This window comes from Callithrix jacchus, chromosome 9 (genome assembly GCF_049354715.1).
Source record: "Callithrix jacchus isolate 240 chromosome 9, calJac240_pri, whole genome shotgun sequence".
Lineage (NCBI taxonomy): Eukaryota > Metazoa > Chordata > Mammalia > Primates > Cebidae > Callithrix > Callithrix jacchus.
The window spans coordinates 116834264-116848024 of NC_133510.1; the positions used below are offsets into that span (position 1 = coordinate 116834264).

The 13761-nt window shown below is 53.0% G+C and overlaps 1 protein-coding gene across 8 annotated transcripts in view; it reads right to left on the minus strand.

Annotated features, from left to right (window-relative positions):
• Nucleotides 1-13761, minus strand: part of RBM19 (RNA binding motif protein 19) — a 142811-nt gene that overhangs the window by 13185 nt on the left and 115865 nt on the right. For all 8 annotated transcript variants that reach the window (XR_013522404.1, XR_013522403.1, XR_013522402.1 and 5 more), the window contains one exon: nt 11005-11125. Coding sequence is in view for 4 of the 8 variants with exons in the window: in XM_078338132.1 (XP_078194258.1) it covers nt 11005-11125 (121 nt within the window). In the remaining 4 variants the exon portion in view is untranslated. The remainder of the gene's footprint in view (nt 1-11004; nt 11126-13761) is intronic.

Consider the following 13761-nt stretch of genomic DNA (forward strand, 5'->3'; position numbering starts at 1 on the left):
ACTCGTCATGCAGCACCACCATCCTGTGAGTGGTTTAGAGCAAAAACCTATGTGCCAGTTTTGATTTTTCTCCTCCCTTCCAGAAGCACATCTGGCTGGCTCTATCTTCACCAAAAATGCCCAAGCCACCTGCTTCCCCACCCCCACAGCCTCTGCTCCCCGGCCCTTGCTGGCCTGGATGGGACCCCTAACCTCCATCCTTGCCCCTTGACAATGCAGGGGATGAGATCTGACAGTGTGAATCGGGTCTTGAGACTCTTATCCTCAAATCTTCCTGCTGCAACTTGAACACAAGCTGGGCTTCCTGCCAGGCCAGACAAGGCCCCAGGAGGAAGTCCCGCTGGTCCCTCTGCCTGCTCTGAACACACGCTGCCCTGGGACCTGAGCACCTGCAGCTTCTGCTACCTGGGATGTTTCCCCCAGATCTTTGGCTGGTTGGTCCCTCTGAATCACACAGAAACACTGACTCAGCAGAAAGACTTCCCAACCACCACATCTGCAATCTCTCCTTTCCCTCTCCGGCCCTGAAGAGCTGATTATACCACCCTTTTTCTTTTCTTTCTTTCTTCCTTTTTTTCAGGAGACAGTCTTGCTCTGTTGCCCGAGCTGGAGTGCAGTGGCACAATCATGGCTCACTGCAGCCTTGACTGCCTGGGCTTAATCGATAATCCCACCCCAGCCTCCCGAGCAGCTGGGACTACAGGTGTGCGCCATCACGCCTGGTGAATTTTTAAATTTTTTTGTAGATATGGGTCTTGCCATGTGGCTCAGGCTGGTTTCAAACTCCTGGGCTCAACTGATCCTTCTGCCTCGGCCTCTCAAAGCACTGGGATTACAGGTGTGAGCCACTGCATCCGGCCTTATGTTACCCTCTCTAATTTCCACCAGGACTTGGTATCATCAGAACTATGTTGCTATTTAGTTTTTTGGTGGGGTGGGGGGGAGGTGGGCAATCATCTGTCTCTCTCACTCAAGTTATCAGCTCCGAGGGAGGACTTTCTCTTTTGTATACTGCTTTACCCTCAGTGACTATAGCACAGCTTGATAATTAGGTAATCAGTGAAGAACTGCTGAGTGAATGAATGAATGAATAAATGGAGCCTCCTATCCGGGAAGCTGGAGATCTAAGCAGAGGACTCCAGTTGCCTTGGGGGTGCAGTTATGATGCTTCAAGAGTTATATGTTCTGAGAAAGGGAGGGGTCACTGTGGGAGGAATTAGCCACCCCTGGCTTTTGGATAAAATAAGGGCAGTCATTTCACAAGGCGCAGGGGTTGCAAGCCCTTTCTGTGACGAGCCAGAAAATAAATACTTTAGGCTTGGTGGGCCATAGGGTCTCTGTCACAACCACTCAACTTTGTCCTTGCAGTGGAACAAAGTAGCCCTAGACAATACATGAACAAATGGGTATGCCTGTGTCCCAATAAAACTTTATTTATAAAAATAGACTGTAGGCTGCGGTTTCCAACTGCTGCTATACCTGGAATTGGGGCCCAGATCCAATAAACAGAGGGCAATCTGGGATTGAGGGTGTTGGGATACAGGGTGTGATGGAACAGCCAGGAACTGTCAGCCACAGTTGTGCAGTGTGCAGGCCTGTGTGCCTTCAGACCCCGGGCACTACACGGCTCTGGATCTTGGTTGTGCCTCGGTCAAATGGGAGCAACACTGTTCTTAGTGAGGCTGAAATGAGACTGAGTTATGTAAAACCACTTGGCATTACTCTCTGCACAGGTAGTCTGTGACAACATGCTCTTGCCCTCTTTCTTTCCTTTTCACCTGACTTGATCTTTGTAAGAACTTACATGATTGCTTTTTCAGACCAGCGGTGCATCGAGGCACATGGTCAGGAATATCTGGCTTCAGACCACACAGGGCTCCAGTGCTGACTGCACACCTGGGTAAGCGTGGGGCCTGTGCACATCAGCCAGCTTTTCTGAGCCCCGGCTTCCTTCTTTGTGGGGTGACTGTGAAGATGAACCGAGTTAACGCCCAGACAGTGCCCAGTACCTATTAGATGCTCAATTAAATTCTAATCATCATCTTGATGATTAAGTTCTTATTTGTGTTCATTTTTTCACCCCACAAATGGTCTCTGAGCGCCTCTTCTCTGTGCTAGATGCAGGGCCCAGGCAAAGGGCCTTGTAGCCCCCCAAAGGATAAAGTGTCACACAGAGAAGGATCTTAATTGCACACGTGAGCACCTGATGGCAGGCTGTGGCATTCGAGGAGGACGAGGGGAGGGGCATGACGAGGGAATTATGAGAAGAAGGGGTGTAGGGAAAGCTGCATCTCTGACACTCTGGTTAGGAGGCAGTGGGGGCCGGGGTCAGTGGGGGCTGTTGGGACCAGGGCTCTAGCAAGCAGGCTCCTTTCCTGCCCCCCCGTGAGGCCTGGAGGGTGGCTGTGTGCTATAGGCCAGCGATCGACGGGGACAGCCACCCGCCTGTGCCAGAAGAGTGCTTTTCTGGGCGCTCTGCTCATAGATCCCCCGCCCCAGCCCAGCCTGGCTTGGGCAGGCGGGGGAAGGTGCCGCTGCCAGCCACTCACCATGCTGGTCATGTCTGCGCTTCCAGCTCCAGAGGTGAAAGGGAGAGACGCTAACCACAGCCCATCAGTCCTCCTCAGCTGGAATAAGACAACACGGGGAAGCAGAGCCACGCTCCCGGCCAAATAAAAGCCTGTTTGCCCGGCCTCCCTGCCTGTGAGTGCTGTAAAACAGAGGGTTCTGCGCACGGATTTCTTCCATACCATTATATTCTCTCGGCTGCGCTTGCAGGTACCGTGGCCTGCCGTGGCCCTGAAAGCTTCTCGATGCCGTGACCCTGCTGGTTTGTAACACGCTCGGGAAGAAAAGGACACAGCCAGCGGTGGACTTTCCTCTTTCTTCCCTCCTTGCTCTCTCTTTTCAAACTCCCACATGCAAGGCAGTGAAGAATAGCACTTCACCTACCACAGGGCTGCTGCGCTGGAGATGAGAAATCTGATTCTTGGCCGGCAAGGAAGGGAGGGAGGTGTGGGGCAGCAGGCAGGGGCAGGAAGAAGACAGGGGAGATGGGGAGGGCGGTTTGGTGGAAAACGTCTGTCTTGCTATCCCCTTTTGAAAGCATCTCTGTCTGGTGTCAAGGTCTTTACCTACTCAGGCCAACTTTTACAATGACTTTCAAAGCCCTGTCCTTCGCTGTTCAATTTGACAGGTGTTTTGCAAGCATCAACTTGCAAGGAAAAATATAATGCCCTGCCATTATACAGGGACAATGGATAAAATGAAGCTTCTGCTTGGTGGGGAGGCGCTAGGGGGTTGACAACAAGCTTCTTTTGGCTGCCAGTAAGGAACCTGGATAAGCAGAGAGCTCGAAACTGGGTGCGGAGCACAATGAGTTCTCGTAACTGCCTCGGAAGGCAGGACATTACGGTTGCTGTTCCAGCATCAACGAGTCCTCCTCCCCCTCCTCATGGCACCTGGGCACTAGTAAGCTCCTACTAGGTGCCAGGATCTGTGCTATGTCCTGGAGACAAGGGAGAACAGGTGGCATCTACGGCTAGATGTAAACATCCTATCCCGAGCAATGCTTATGTGCCAGGCACACCTGTCCTCCTACTTACTACCCACACACACACACGTCCCAAGCAATGCTATGTGTCAGGCACACTGTCCTCTTACTACACACACACACACACACACACACACACACACACAGACACATCCCAAGCAATGCTTGTGTCAGACATACCCACCCTCCTATGTACTACACACACACACACACACACAAACACATATTCCAAGCAATGCTTGTGTCAGACATACCCATCCTCCTATGTACTACACACACACACACACACACACACACACACACATTCCAAGCAATGCTTGTGTCAGACATACCCATCCTACGTACTACACACACACACACACACGTCCCAAGCAATGCTTATGTGTCAGGCACACCATCCTCTTACACACACACACACACACACACCCACACTCACCAAGCAATGCTTATGTGTCAGACATACCCATCCCCCTACTTACCACACACATACACAGACACCCAAGCAATGCTTATGTGTCTGGCACACCCATTCTATTACACACACACACATGTCCCAAGCAATGCTTATGTTAGTTAGGGATTCCCATTCTCCTATTTAGCCCCCCCCCATACAAACACAAACACACACTACTGCCCTGGCTTATACACCCCAGAGCTTGTCTCTGTGTCTCAGTCCTTTCCCCAGAGAGTAACCTCCCTTAGCCTGGCCTGAATGGCTGGAGTGCAAGGAAAGTGGGAGTGTTCTTGGCAACTCACAAAAGGAAGAGTGAGTGACCCCAAGGACAGTAATGATGCCCTGACAACTGTATTTGTGGACTGCAAGTGACGTGCCAGTTGTGTGCCATCTCCTTTATAGGCATCCCCCCTTCTGAGCCCCACAATTTCCCTAATGAGGTGGGCACCATGACTCTATCGTACCAATGACAGAGCTGAGGCAGAGCGACTTGCCTGAGGTCACAGAATGGGTATGAGGATGCACTTGGGTAACACGCAAGGGGCAGCCACTCAGATCAGGTGAATGGTGGAAAACAGGTTTGAAACCTGACTCTGTGGTCAACAGCTGGGTGCCCTTACTTGCCCTCTCTGTGCCTGTTTTCGCATCTCTAAAACAGGACTGCGACAGGACAGTAAATCGACAGGTTCACAGGTTCTTGGAAATCGCAACTCAAGTGAAAAGATGTATAGCTAAATCAGTGTTACCATAGGCTAACGGATGTAAATAAGAGCTACACTCCTAGGTGTATTTCCGGCAATAAAAACATCCCCAAACTTCTGAATAAAGACACCAAAACCTCTAAATATTAAACACTGAAATAAATGGGAGCTAAGCAGACATTTAAGACAGATTCGTAAAAATAAGGAAGATGATGATTTACCCAACCATTCCAGTTCTGGGCTGCAGGTGGCCAGAGCCTCTCCTGGCAGCTCAGGACTGGGAAGGAACCTGCCCTGGGCAGGGCACCCATCACACACACAACTGCACTCCCCCACTCTGGGGCCACTGAGACATGCCAGTTCACCTAGTGTGCATGGCTTTGGGATGTGGGAGGAAACCAGAAGACCTGGAGAAAACCTACATGGGGAGGACATGCAAACTCCACGGGGAGGGCACACAAACTCCATGGGGAGGGCACGCAAACCCCACGGGGAGGGCACGCAAACTCCACGGGGAGAGCACTCAAACCCCACGGGGAGAACACGCAAACTGCACACAGACAGTGGCCCTGGATGGGAAGGCGTTTTTTTTTTTTTCTTATCAATTATGACAAATCGACGTTATCTAAGGACCTGTATTTATCTCCCAGGATTTTGCAGGATTCATACCCATGAAAGGGGGCACCTGCCCCGAGTAAGGTTTGACACATGAAGATTGCTAGTTACAGTAATAATAATTGCTATTATTTAGCTTGAACTGCAAACTGAACATTCTGCTTTGACCTAGGTGCCTCAGGGACCCAGGGGTGAAGAGGTCAGTCCTGGGAGCTGGGAAGAAGCTGCGCACAGGGGCAGTAGCATTCCTGGATAATTCACACTGGTGCCACCGACCACATCAAGGGCTTCACCTGGCGCCAAAGCTCCACTCTATCTGCTCTGGCCACCTCCCACTGTCCCTGAGTGTGGCTCAAAGGCCACGGCGTCACCGGCATGCTTCCTGCCAGGCCCTGAGGAAGGGTTAAGATGCCTGCCTTTCATTCATCGGCCCACATTCTGCAGGGCCTTTGTTGCAGCCTCAGAGCTCAGCAGCCTCCACCTGAGATCTGAGTGCCCTCCTGGCAGAGTTCAGGGCCAAGGCCAGAGCTGGGAGAGGGAACTGGGCATGGACACCACTTACCTTTGGGGTCTGCCAGAGCCCTGGGAGCTCTGAACAATGCGGATTTTGACACAAATGAGCTGGTAATTTTTCTCCATGAGAAAAAGGCACAGAGTTGGGAGAAGGGTCTGGCCAGGAGGGCAGGAGGCCAGCGGGCCTATTCTGAACATTTGGGGCTGCTGCGGGCACCCCCTGTGTCTCAGAGACATCAACTGGAAAATGGGTGTCTCGGTGGGCTACAGCACGCCTGCTCTGTGCTGGACACGCTCCAGGCATCACCCCATTTCCCCAAGCCAGTGTCGCACTGCCAGGGGAGGACGGATAGATAGAGAGGTCAACCTGAGTACTGTCCAAGTTCACCATTCACTACCTGTGTGACCTTGGGCAAAGGGCGCCATCTCTGCATGCCTCAGTTCCCTCATCTGTAGAATGGGGCGATGAATGGCGTCTCACTCACAGGGGCGGTATGTGAATGACATGAGACCCCGCATTGCAGGGATATAGAAGAGTTCCTGGTCCCCAGTAAGGAAAGCTGTTACTACAGCTTTTGCTACTTTCCTGATCACTGTCAAATGAATTCCAGAAACGGGTACCCTTATTAACAGCATCTTTCACATAAGAAAACAGAAGCCCACAGGGCACAGCCGCTCACCGTGGGACACACAGCCAGATGCAGAACCCTTGCTGACACTCTTTTCCCTAAGCTGGTGCTTCCTAAACCTTTTGGGGCCCATAACCTCCTAGAAAATCTGTTGGAAACAAAAGATCCTCTTGCCAGACACACACATAGACACTAACTGTATAATGCAATTTCCAGGCACTTCCAGCCCCTTGGAGGCCAGTCATACTGGGACACAGGAAGACAAAGTTCTACGGATTCTGAGCTAAAAAAACCCATCCCCATCTTACATCTTGCCATATTCTACAGAGCGTGTTCTTTTGTTCTTTGGAAAACAGTGCTGAAAAATGCAATGAGTAATTCAGACTCTTTGGCTCCAAACTTGCAGGCCACCTTCTTGCCTTCTCTTCCTGGTCCAGACAGGTGAGGCCAGCAGGGAGATCTAACACTCCGCTGTGCTCGGCCCTGACATCCATCTGAGGTCCTGCTCTGTCCTGGGAAGGCTGAACCCTATTGAATGCATCACAGGGACAACCTGGGCCTGTGGCTGACAAGTGGGATGGCCTGATGGGCGGGAGAGAGAGCTGCCCCTGTCTGATCCCAGCCCCTTCCTGTTGTGCTGCTGTCCTCTGCAGGGGCTGTCCCTCCATGCTGCGGTGCCCACTGGTAGCTGCTCCTAGGCTCCTGCCCTCACTGGATCCCAGGGATATCACGTCCTCCCTCTGCCCTTTCAGCCCCTGGGGAGGAAAGAGCTCTGGCGCTGTTCCCCTCTGGGCGCCCCAGCATCCCATGCTCCGTTGGTACCTCCTACACCCCTGTCAGCTGCCACTGCATGACAGGCTGTTTCTATGAGGTGAATTTTGTTCCCTCCTGGGGCCTCGGCCCATCTCCTGTGGCACTGGGGAAGGGTCCCTTAGTTCTCATCTTCAGCACACCTGGGGAACCCAGAGCTGATGTCCCCATCTAGAACGTGGGAGGGCAGGGCTCTTTCAGAAGGACTCAGAGGGGAGGAAATGCGTGGCTTAGCTCTGACACTCAAGCCTGCCCTCAGGGGCTTCCACATCTGTACTATGTAGGCAATGAAACATGCACATTTATGAGCACAGTGTCGCATTGCCAGGGGAGGGCCATTCTGAAGGGCCAGCAGTGTTTGTCATTATGATTTGTTACTCATTCTCTCAATTTCTGGAAGGAACCCCACAGATCTTGGGTTCATGGTCTGGATGAGTCAGAAGGGCCAAAGCATGGAGTCAGTAAACACACACCCCAGATTTAATAAAGGCCTGGACTTTCTTTTTCTTTTTTTTTTGAGATGGAGTCTCGCTCTGTCACCAGGCTGGAGTGCAATGGTGCGATCTTGGTTCACTGCAATCTCTGTCTCCCAAGTTCAAGTGATTCTCCTGCCTTAGCCTCCCAAGTAGCTGGGACTACAGACATGTGCCACCACGCTCAGCTGTTTTTTCTTTTTTTTTTGTATTTTTAGTAGAGATGGGGTTTCACCATGTTGGCCAGGCTGGTCTCAAATTCCTGACCTCAGTGATCCACCTACCTTGGCCTCCCAAAGTACTGGGATTACAGGCCTGAGCCATCATGCCCCGCTAGGACTCTTTGTTGAGTGACGTTTGCACGTATAACATGGTTAGAACAGGTGGGTGGGGTGGGAGGCTCTGGAGCCGGGGTGGGAGGCTCTGGAGCCGGTCTGGAGTTCAAATCTGAGCTCTGCCACTTCCTCGCTGCACAGACAGCACTGCATACGGCGGCTACAGTTGTTGTGGAGACCGGACAATGCCCGTCTGAGGATGGCCCCCTGGTGCACAGTAAGTGCTTAATAAACACAGTCATAAATCACTGCAGTGCTTGGCGGGCCTCAGTTCTCTCATCTGTGAAATGGGGCTAATCATGCCCATCTCATAGGGCTGCTGGGGAGTGAATGGGAAGATGCAGGCGAATGAACAGCTGTCTTTGTTGCTGTTACCATTCTATTTGCCCCTGTCTGGGGCTTGACCTGGCTGGGAAGTGGCTGTGGAGAGGGCCAATCCCACAGAAATGATGCCAGCCAAGTCTATCCACTGTGGCGAGGCAATAGTGCTGTCTTTGGAACTCAATTTATTGAAGGGGGCTTTTCTCTAAGGTTGGGCAGAATAGCTGAGCCTGCACTCCTCGGCTGGCCCCAGGGTGGGGGATGGGGGTGACGAGGGAGATGGTCACCCGCCTCCGCTCCGCTCCGCTCAGCTCTGGGGAGAGTTCCTTATACAAACATTTGCCTACGGGCGCATTTGGGCCTATCAATGGTTGTCGATAAGGACAGGCTCTCTTTCTGCACATCAGGATTTGGGGCCTTATTGAGCTCACATCAGGAGTTGTGAGCTTGCAACTGTGTATTTAGCCTTCATTTCTCTGATTCCACATTTGCCTCAGCTCAAATATTCCCGACCCTGAGACTGGGCACCTGGCATGTGCCAGATACTGTCCTGGGCACGGGACCCAAAGAAAAACTGATCACTAACAGAGATGAGAATGACACAGCCCCCACATGGGAGAGGCATGGGTCCAGAGAGGATAACAAACCACAAAGAAGTACATTACAACAGGACAAGAAAGCACAGGGACAGAGGAGGAGTGTAGAGGATGGAGAAATAACTGATACCTGTGGAGGGGGAGGGAACCAGGAAGGCCTCCTGGAGGAGGTGTCATTCTGTCTGGGTTTTGACGGCATTTGCCAGATTTAAAAAAAAAGTGAAGGGCAAGGCATTCTAAGCAGAGGGAACAGCATGTGCAAAGGCATAGAGTCCTGCCTGGAGTTTGTGGAACAATGAACTCTGCGGGAGGTGTGGTGGGAGGGAGGAGGAGTCTGGGAAGACCATGGGTGTGGGCAGGAGGATGTGTTCTGAAGGGTGTGGCAGGCTGGGCTAGAGTCAGGGGGTTTCCCTGCTGTCTTTGGAGATCCCACTGTGGGGGATGCAGTCCTGCTGCATCGCTAAGATGCTGCTCGCAGAGTCGTTTCGCCCTAAGCAAGACCGGCGGTCCCACTGGAAAACTCCCATCTCCATAAGAGAAACTGTCCCCAAGGTGCTGCCTGGTTCAGCAACAGAGCCGTATGGTCAGGATAGAGGACAATCACTCCTGGCTCCAGATTCTATGTCTACACAGAGGAGTGGGATGGGGGATGCTGGCTGCTAACACCCCCCTTTTGTGCCCAGGTGACACCCTTGGCCCTGAGCTGCCCCACAGGGAAGGGGATGGATGAAGGCACAATGGCGGCTCCATCCAGCAAAGCACCTGAGACCCAGGTGACAATGAGGTGGGAGGAATGCAGTGGCATGCCAGGAAGACCTCAGAGTACCTCAGGTGGCACCACAGACAGGACTGTCCGCCATGACGGAGCCTGGCTTTTCCGGGCATGCAAAAGGCAGAGAAGCTCCCTAGCTGGGTGATGCACCACTAAAGAAATGGGATCCAAAGCAGGTGGAAAGCCGGCAGCTGCCCTTTTGCAGCGGGCCCAGGCCATAGAGGAAGCACTTCTGCTATGGGCGGCAGAGAGGTGGGATGGGATTCAAAGTCAAGTACCCCTTGATATCCAAAGTTTTCGGGGAGCATACCGGACAGCAAGGGGCACCTGCCATGCCTTCCATGTACCCAGGGTGGAGCGATTCTCAGGGCTCTCTCACCCCCTCCTTATCTGACTCACAACAGCCTCCTGGGCCAACCTCATCTGCTCCTGCTCTCCTCCCATTAGCTCCAGCCATGCCGGCCTCCCTGTTTCTCACACACACTGAGCTTGCTCCAACCTCGGGGTCTCCCCTGCCCCTGGCCCCCTGCTTGCGCGGCCCTTTCTTGGGTACAGATGTCACCTCTGCAGCGAGGCCTCTCTAGTCCACCTGAGGAGGAATGTGTCCCAGCCTCTTCCACCTGAGCCTAGGGCCCTGCTTGGTCACTGCCACGAGGGTATATGAGGGCACAGTGGGCACTCAGTATTTTCTGGCCACCGCCTGAACTGTCACTGAGGCCACATGATGCCACCAAGCTGGGTAAGAGGTGATGAGACCTGCGGGTATCAGGGACCCGGCAGGAAGTGGATGGCCCTCCAACTCGGTCACCGAAGAAAGTGAGCAGCAAGAGTGTGGCCCCCAGGAAGGCCATGAGCATCCCTGCCCTTTGGACGCTGGAATCTGGACACAGAGCACTGTGAGGACAGGGCCAGCAACCATGAGCTGTGGCCTGGCAACCTGGCAGGCAGGGAGCGGATAAACATTCTGACCTTCGTCTCTTGCTGCCAAGGCCCCCAGTGACCCAACCCGACTACACCCTGAGAGTACAAAGAATCTGGATGCTTCCACAGACCAGACTCCCGGCAGGGACTGCCCCAGGCTGAGGGGGGATGCCCAGCAGGAGGTGCTTGGCAGCCCTTGTGCCACAGCCTGCTGGGTGGACAGCAGTTCTCTCAGAAGCCCCACCCACCTCTTGTGTTCCCCATTCTTGTGGCAGGCCCATGAATCAGCTATGAGACCTTCCGGCTCCTACCGTGAAAGTGTGCAGCCGTCTTCCGCCGCAGGGCCTGCAAGGTCACCTCAGAGTCGGCCCACTCCAGCACCAGTCTCCGGCCGTACAAGTGGGTGCTGTGACACAGGGCATTGAAGGCTCTCTGCAGAGGAACAGGAAACAAAACTGCACATCAGCTGGATCAGAGCAGCAGACACTCCACTCTGCCCTCCAGCTGCCTGCCCGCGCACAGATGCCCAAGCCCAGGTTCTGGCCCCGTGACATCTGATCTCCAGCGAGGGTTTGGGGAGTGGTTGGGTGCATCTATTTAATTAGTGGGTTTCGTTCCCGGGGAGAAAGCTGCAAGTGACTGAGCAGTCAATATATCCACCGTCTGGGCCGTAATTGGCACCTGGGCCGAGGAAGTCGTCTATTTGCAGCGTGTCATCCGATCTGTGGAAGGCGACCCCATTAGTGGGTTCACCTCCCACCTGGCTGTCTGTATGGCGGCCACTTGAGAAAGCCATGCCCTGGCCAGCCGCCGATGACAAGCGTACAGGCCCCTGGGTGTCACTTGGTGCCACTCTCCCTCACTGCCCTGGTGACTCTGTCCCCCACACTGCTCTTGAAGGGGCACCTTCTGTCTCTGCTGCCAGTGCACTTTGCCTCCTCGCTGGTCCCCCCGGCCCTGTGCTCCCAGCTCCCCCATTGGCTCAGCAGCCTGGGTCCTGGCGCAGGCTGTTCCCGCTCACTCTTTGCTGTTCCCGACCCCCGCATGCTGCCTGGTTCCCTCTTTCTACTTTTTAACAGCTATTCTGAGATAGAATCCATACACTACATACAGCACTTGTCTGAAGAGGACAATTCAATGGATTCCGGTATTATCACAGAGCTGTGCAAAATGTCACCGTATCAATTTTACGAGGTCTTCATCAGCCCCAAAGGAAACCCCACACCCCTTAGCTAGCAGTCCCCCAGCCCTGGCAACTACCTGTCTGCTTTCTGTCTCTGGATTTGCCTATTCTGGACATTTCATATGAACGGAATCATACGGAAGTGATCAGTACCCTCTTAAACACTGCTAGGTCTCAAGTTCAATGGCATTGCCCAGGGACGCCCTCTCTGACTTGATGGGCTCATCCAAAACACTCCCATGGCACAGAGAGGCTGTGAGCTTAGTAGCCAAAAGCTTGGAGTCTGAGGTCACCCTGCCCAGGAAGAGCAGACCCCACAGGTCTTAGCTTGAAGATCTTGGGCAAGCTAAAGAAATTGTCCTGGACTCTGCTTCCTTATCTGTACAACGGGTACGTGCACATAGGCCAATCTCAGGGGTATCAGGGACAAAAACGAGTTCACACAGTGTCTAGAACAGTGCGGGGTCACCGTGATTGCTCAATACACGTTGCTTCTTGCTGCTGTTTTGTTACTGTAGACATGACATTTGCAGTTGCTTTATCTCTGCAGAGGGCCTTTGGGCAGGCATGGTTTAAAGAGCACTAGGCCCCAGGTGCTCCAGCGCTGGCAGTGGAGAGCAACAGTGGCTAAGGAGGTGCTTTGCTCTGCCTGTGGGTTGCAGAGAGCACCAGTGGGTGCAAGCGGAGGAGGGGCTTGCGGCTCGTTTCTTTGATGCTGTGAGGCATCATGTAACCCGGAAGCGTCTGGATGGGAACCCATTCAACTGTGCTCCCGATCTACAACGTGGCTCTTACGGTTGGACCACGTCCCACAAGAGGAGACAGGCTGAGTCCTAACCCCCTGAACTTCAGAATGTGACCTTATGTGGAAATGGTAGTGGCAGAGGTAATGAGTCAAGATGAGGTCACATGGGAAAATGGCTGGCCCTGAGACAATGACGGGTGTCACTGGATGGCCATGTGAAGATAGAGACATAGGGTGAATGCCAGGGGCGGGGGGTGCAGGGTGGAGGCAGAGACTGGGTGATGAGTCTACAAACCAAGGATGCCAGCTATCCCTAGCAGCCGGGGGAGGGCACCATGCAGGTTCCCCTCAGAAGGAGCCAATCCGGCCAGCACCTTGATTTTGGACTTCTGGCCTCCAGAACCATGAGATCCATTTCCAGATTCTTAAAATGTTCTCTGAGGCAAGGTCTTGCTCTGTCACTCAGGCTGGAGTGCAGTGGTGTGATCATGGCTCACTTCATCCTCGGACTTCTGGGATCGAGAGATCCTCCCACCTTGGCCTACCAAGTAGCTGGGACCACAGGCACATGCTACCATGCTTTGCTAGGTTTTTAATTTTTGTAGGGATGGGGTCTCCCTGCATTGCCCAGGCTGGTCTTGAACTCCTGAATGCTAGTGTTCCTCCCGCCTCAGCTTCCCAAGTGCTGGGATTACAGGCCTGAGCCACTGCACCCAGCCCATTTCTGTGGTTTGAAGCCATCAGTCTGTGGCATTTTGTTACAGTTGCCCTAAGGAACTGATGCAGTTGGGTAATCAACTGTCACATCTTGAGCCTCAGTTTCCCCATCGGTGTTGGGACTGGCTGTGGGCCATACACACAACAAGCATGGAGGGCAGCACATAGTATACAGCCAATAAACAAATGAGTCTGAAAAGATGGGAGGGAGGTGACTAGAACATGCATCTTTTTAAAACTAGACATGGGGCCAAATTAAAGAAATGCTTTGTTCTCCATGCTGTTCTGAGGAGGGCCAGGTACAGAAAACTTTTTCTTTCCTTTTTTTTTTAACTTTAATTTAAAAAACTCTTTCTGACTGCCAGCAGAGCCTCTGCATTTTTTTCCATGTGGATATAAAAATGCATCTGGACTCCGAGCCGA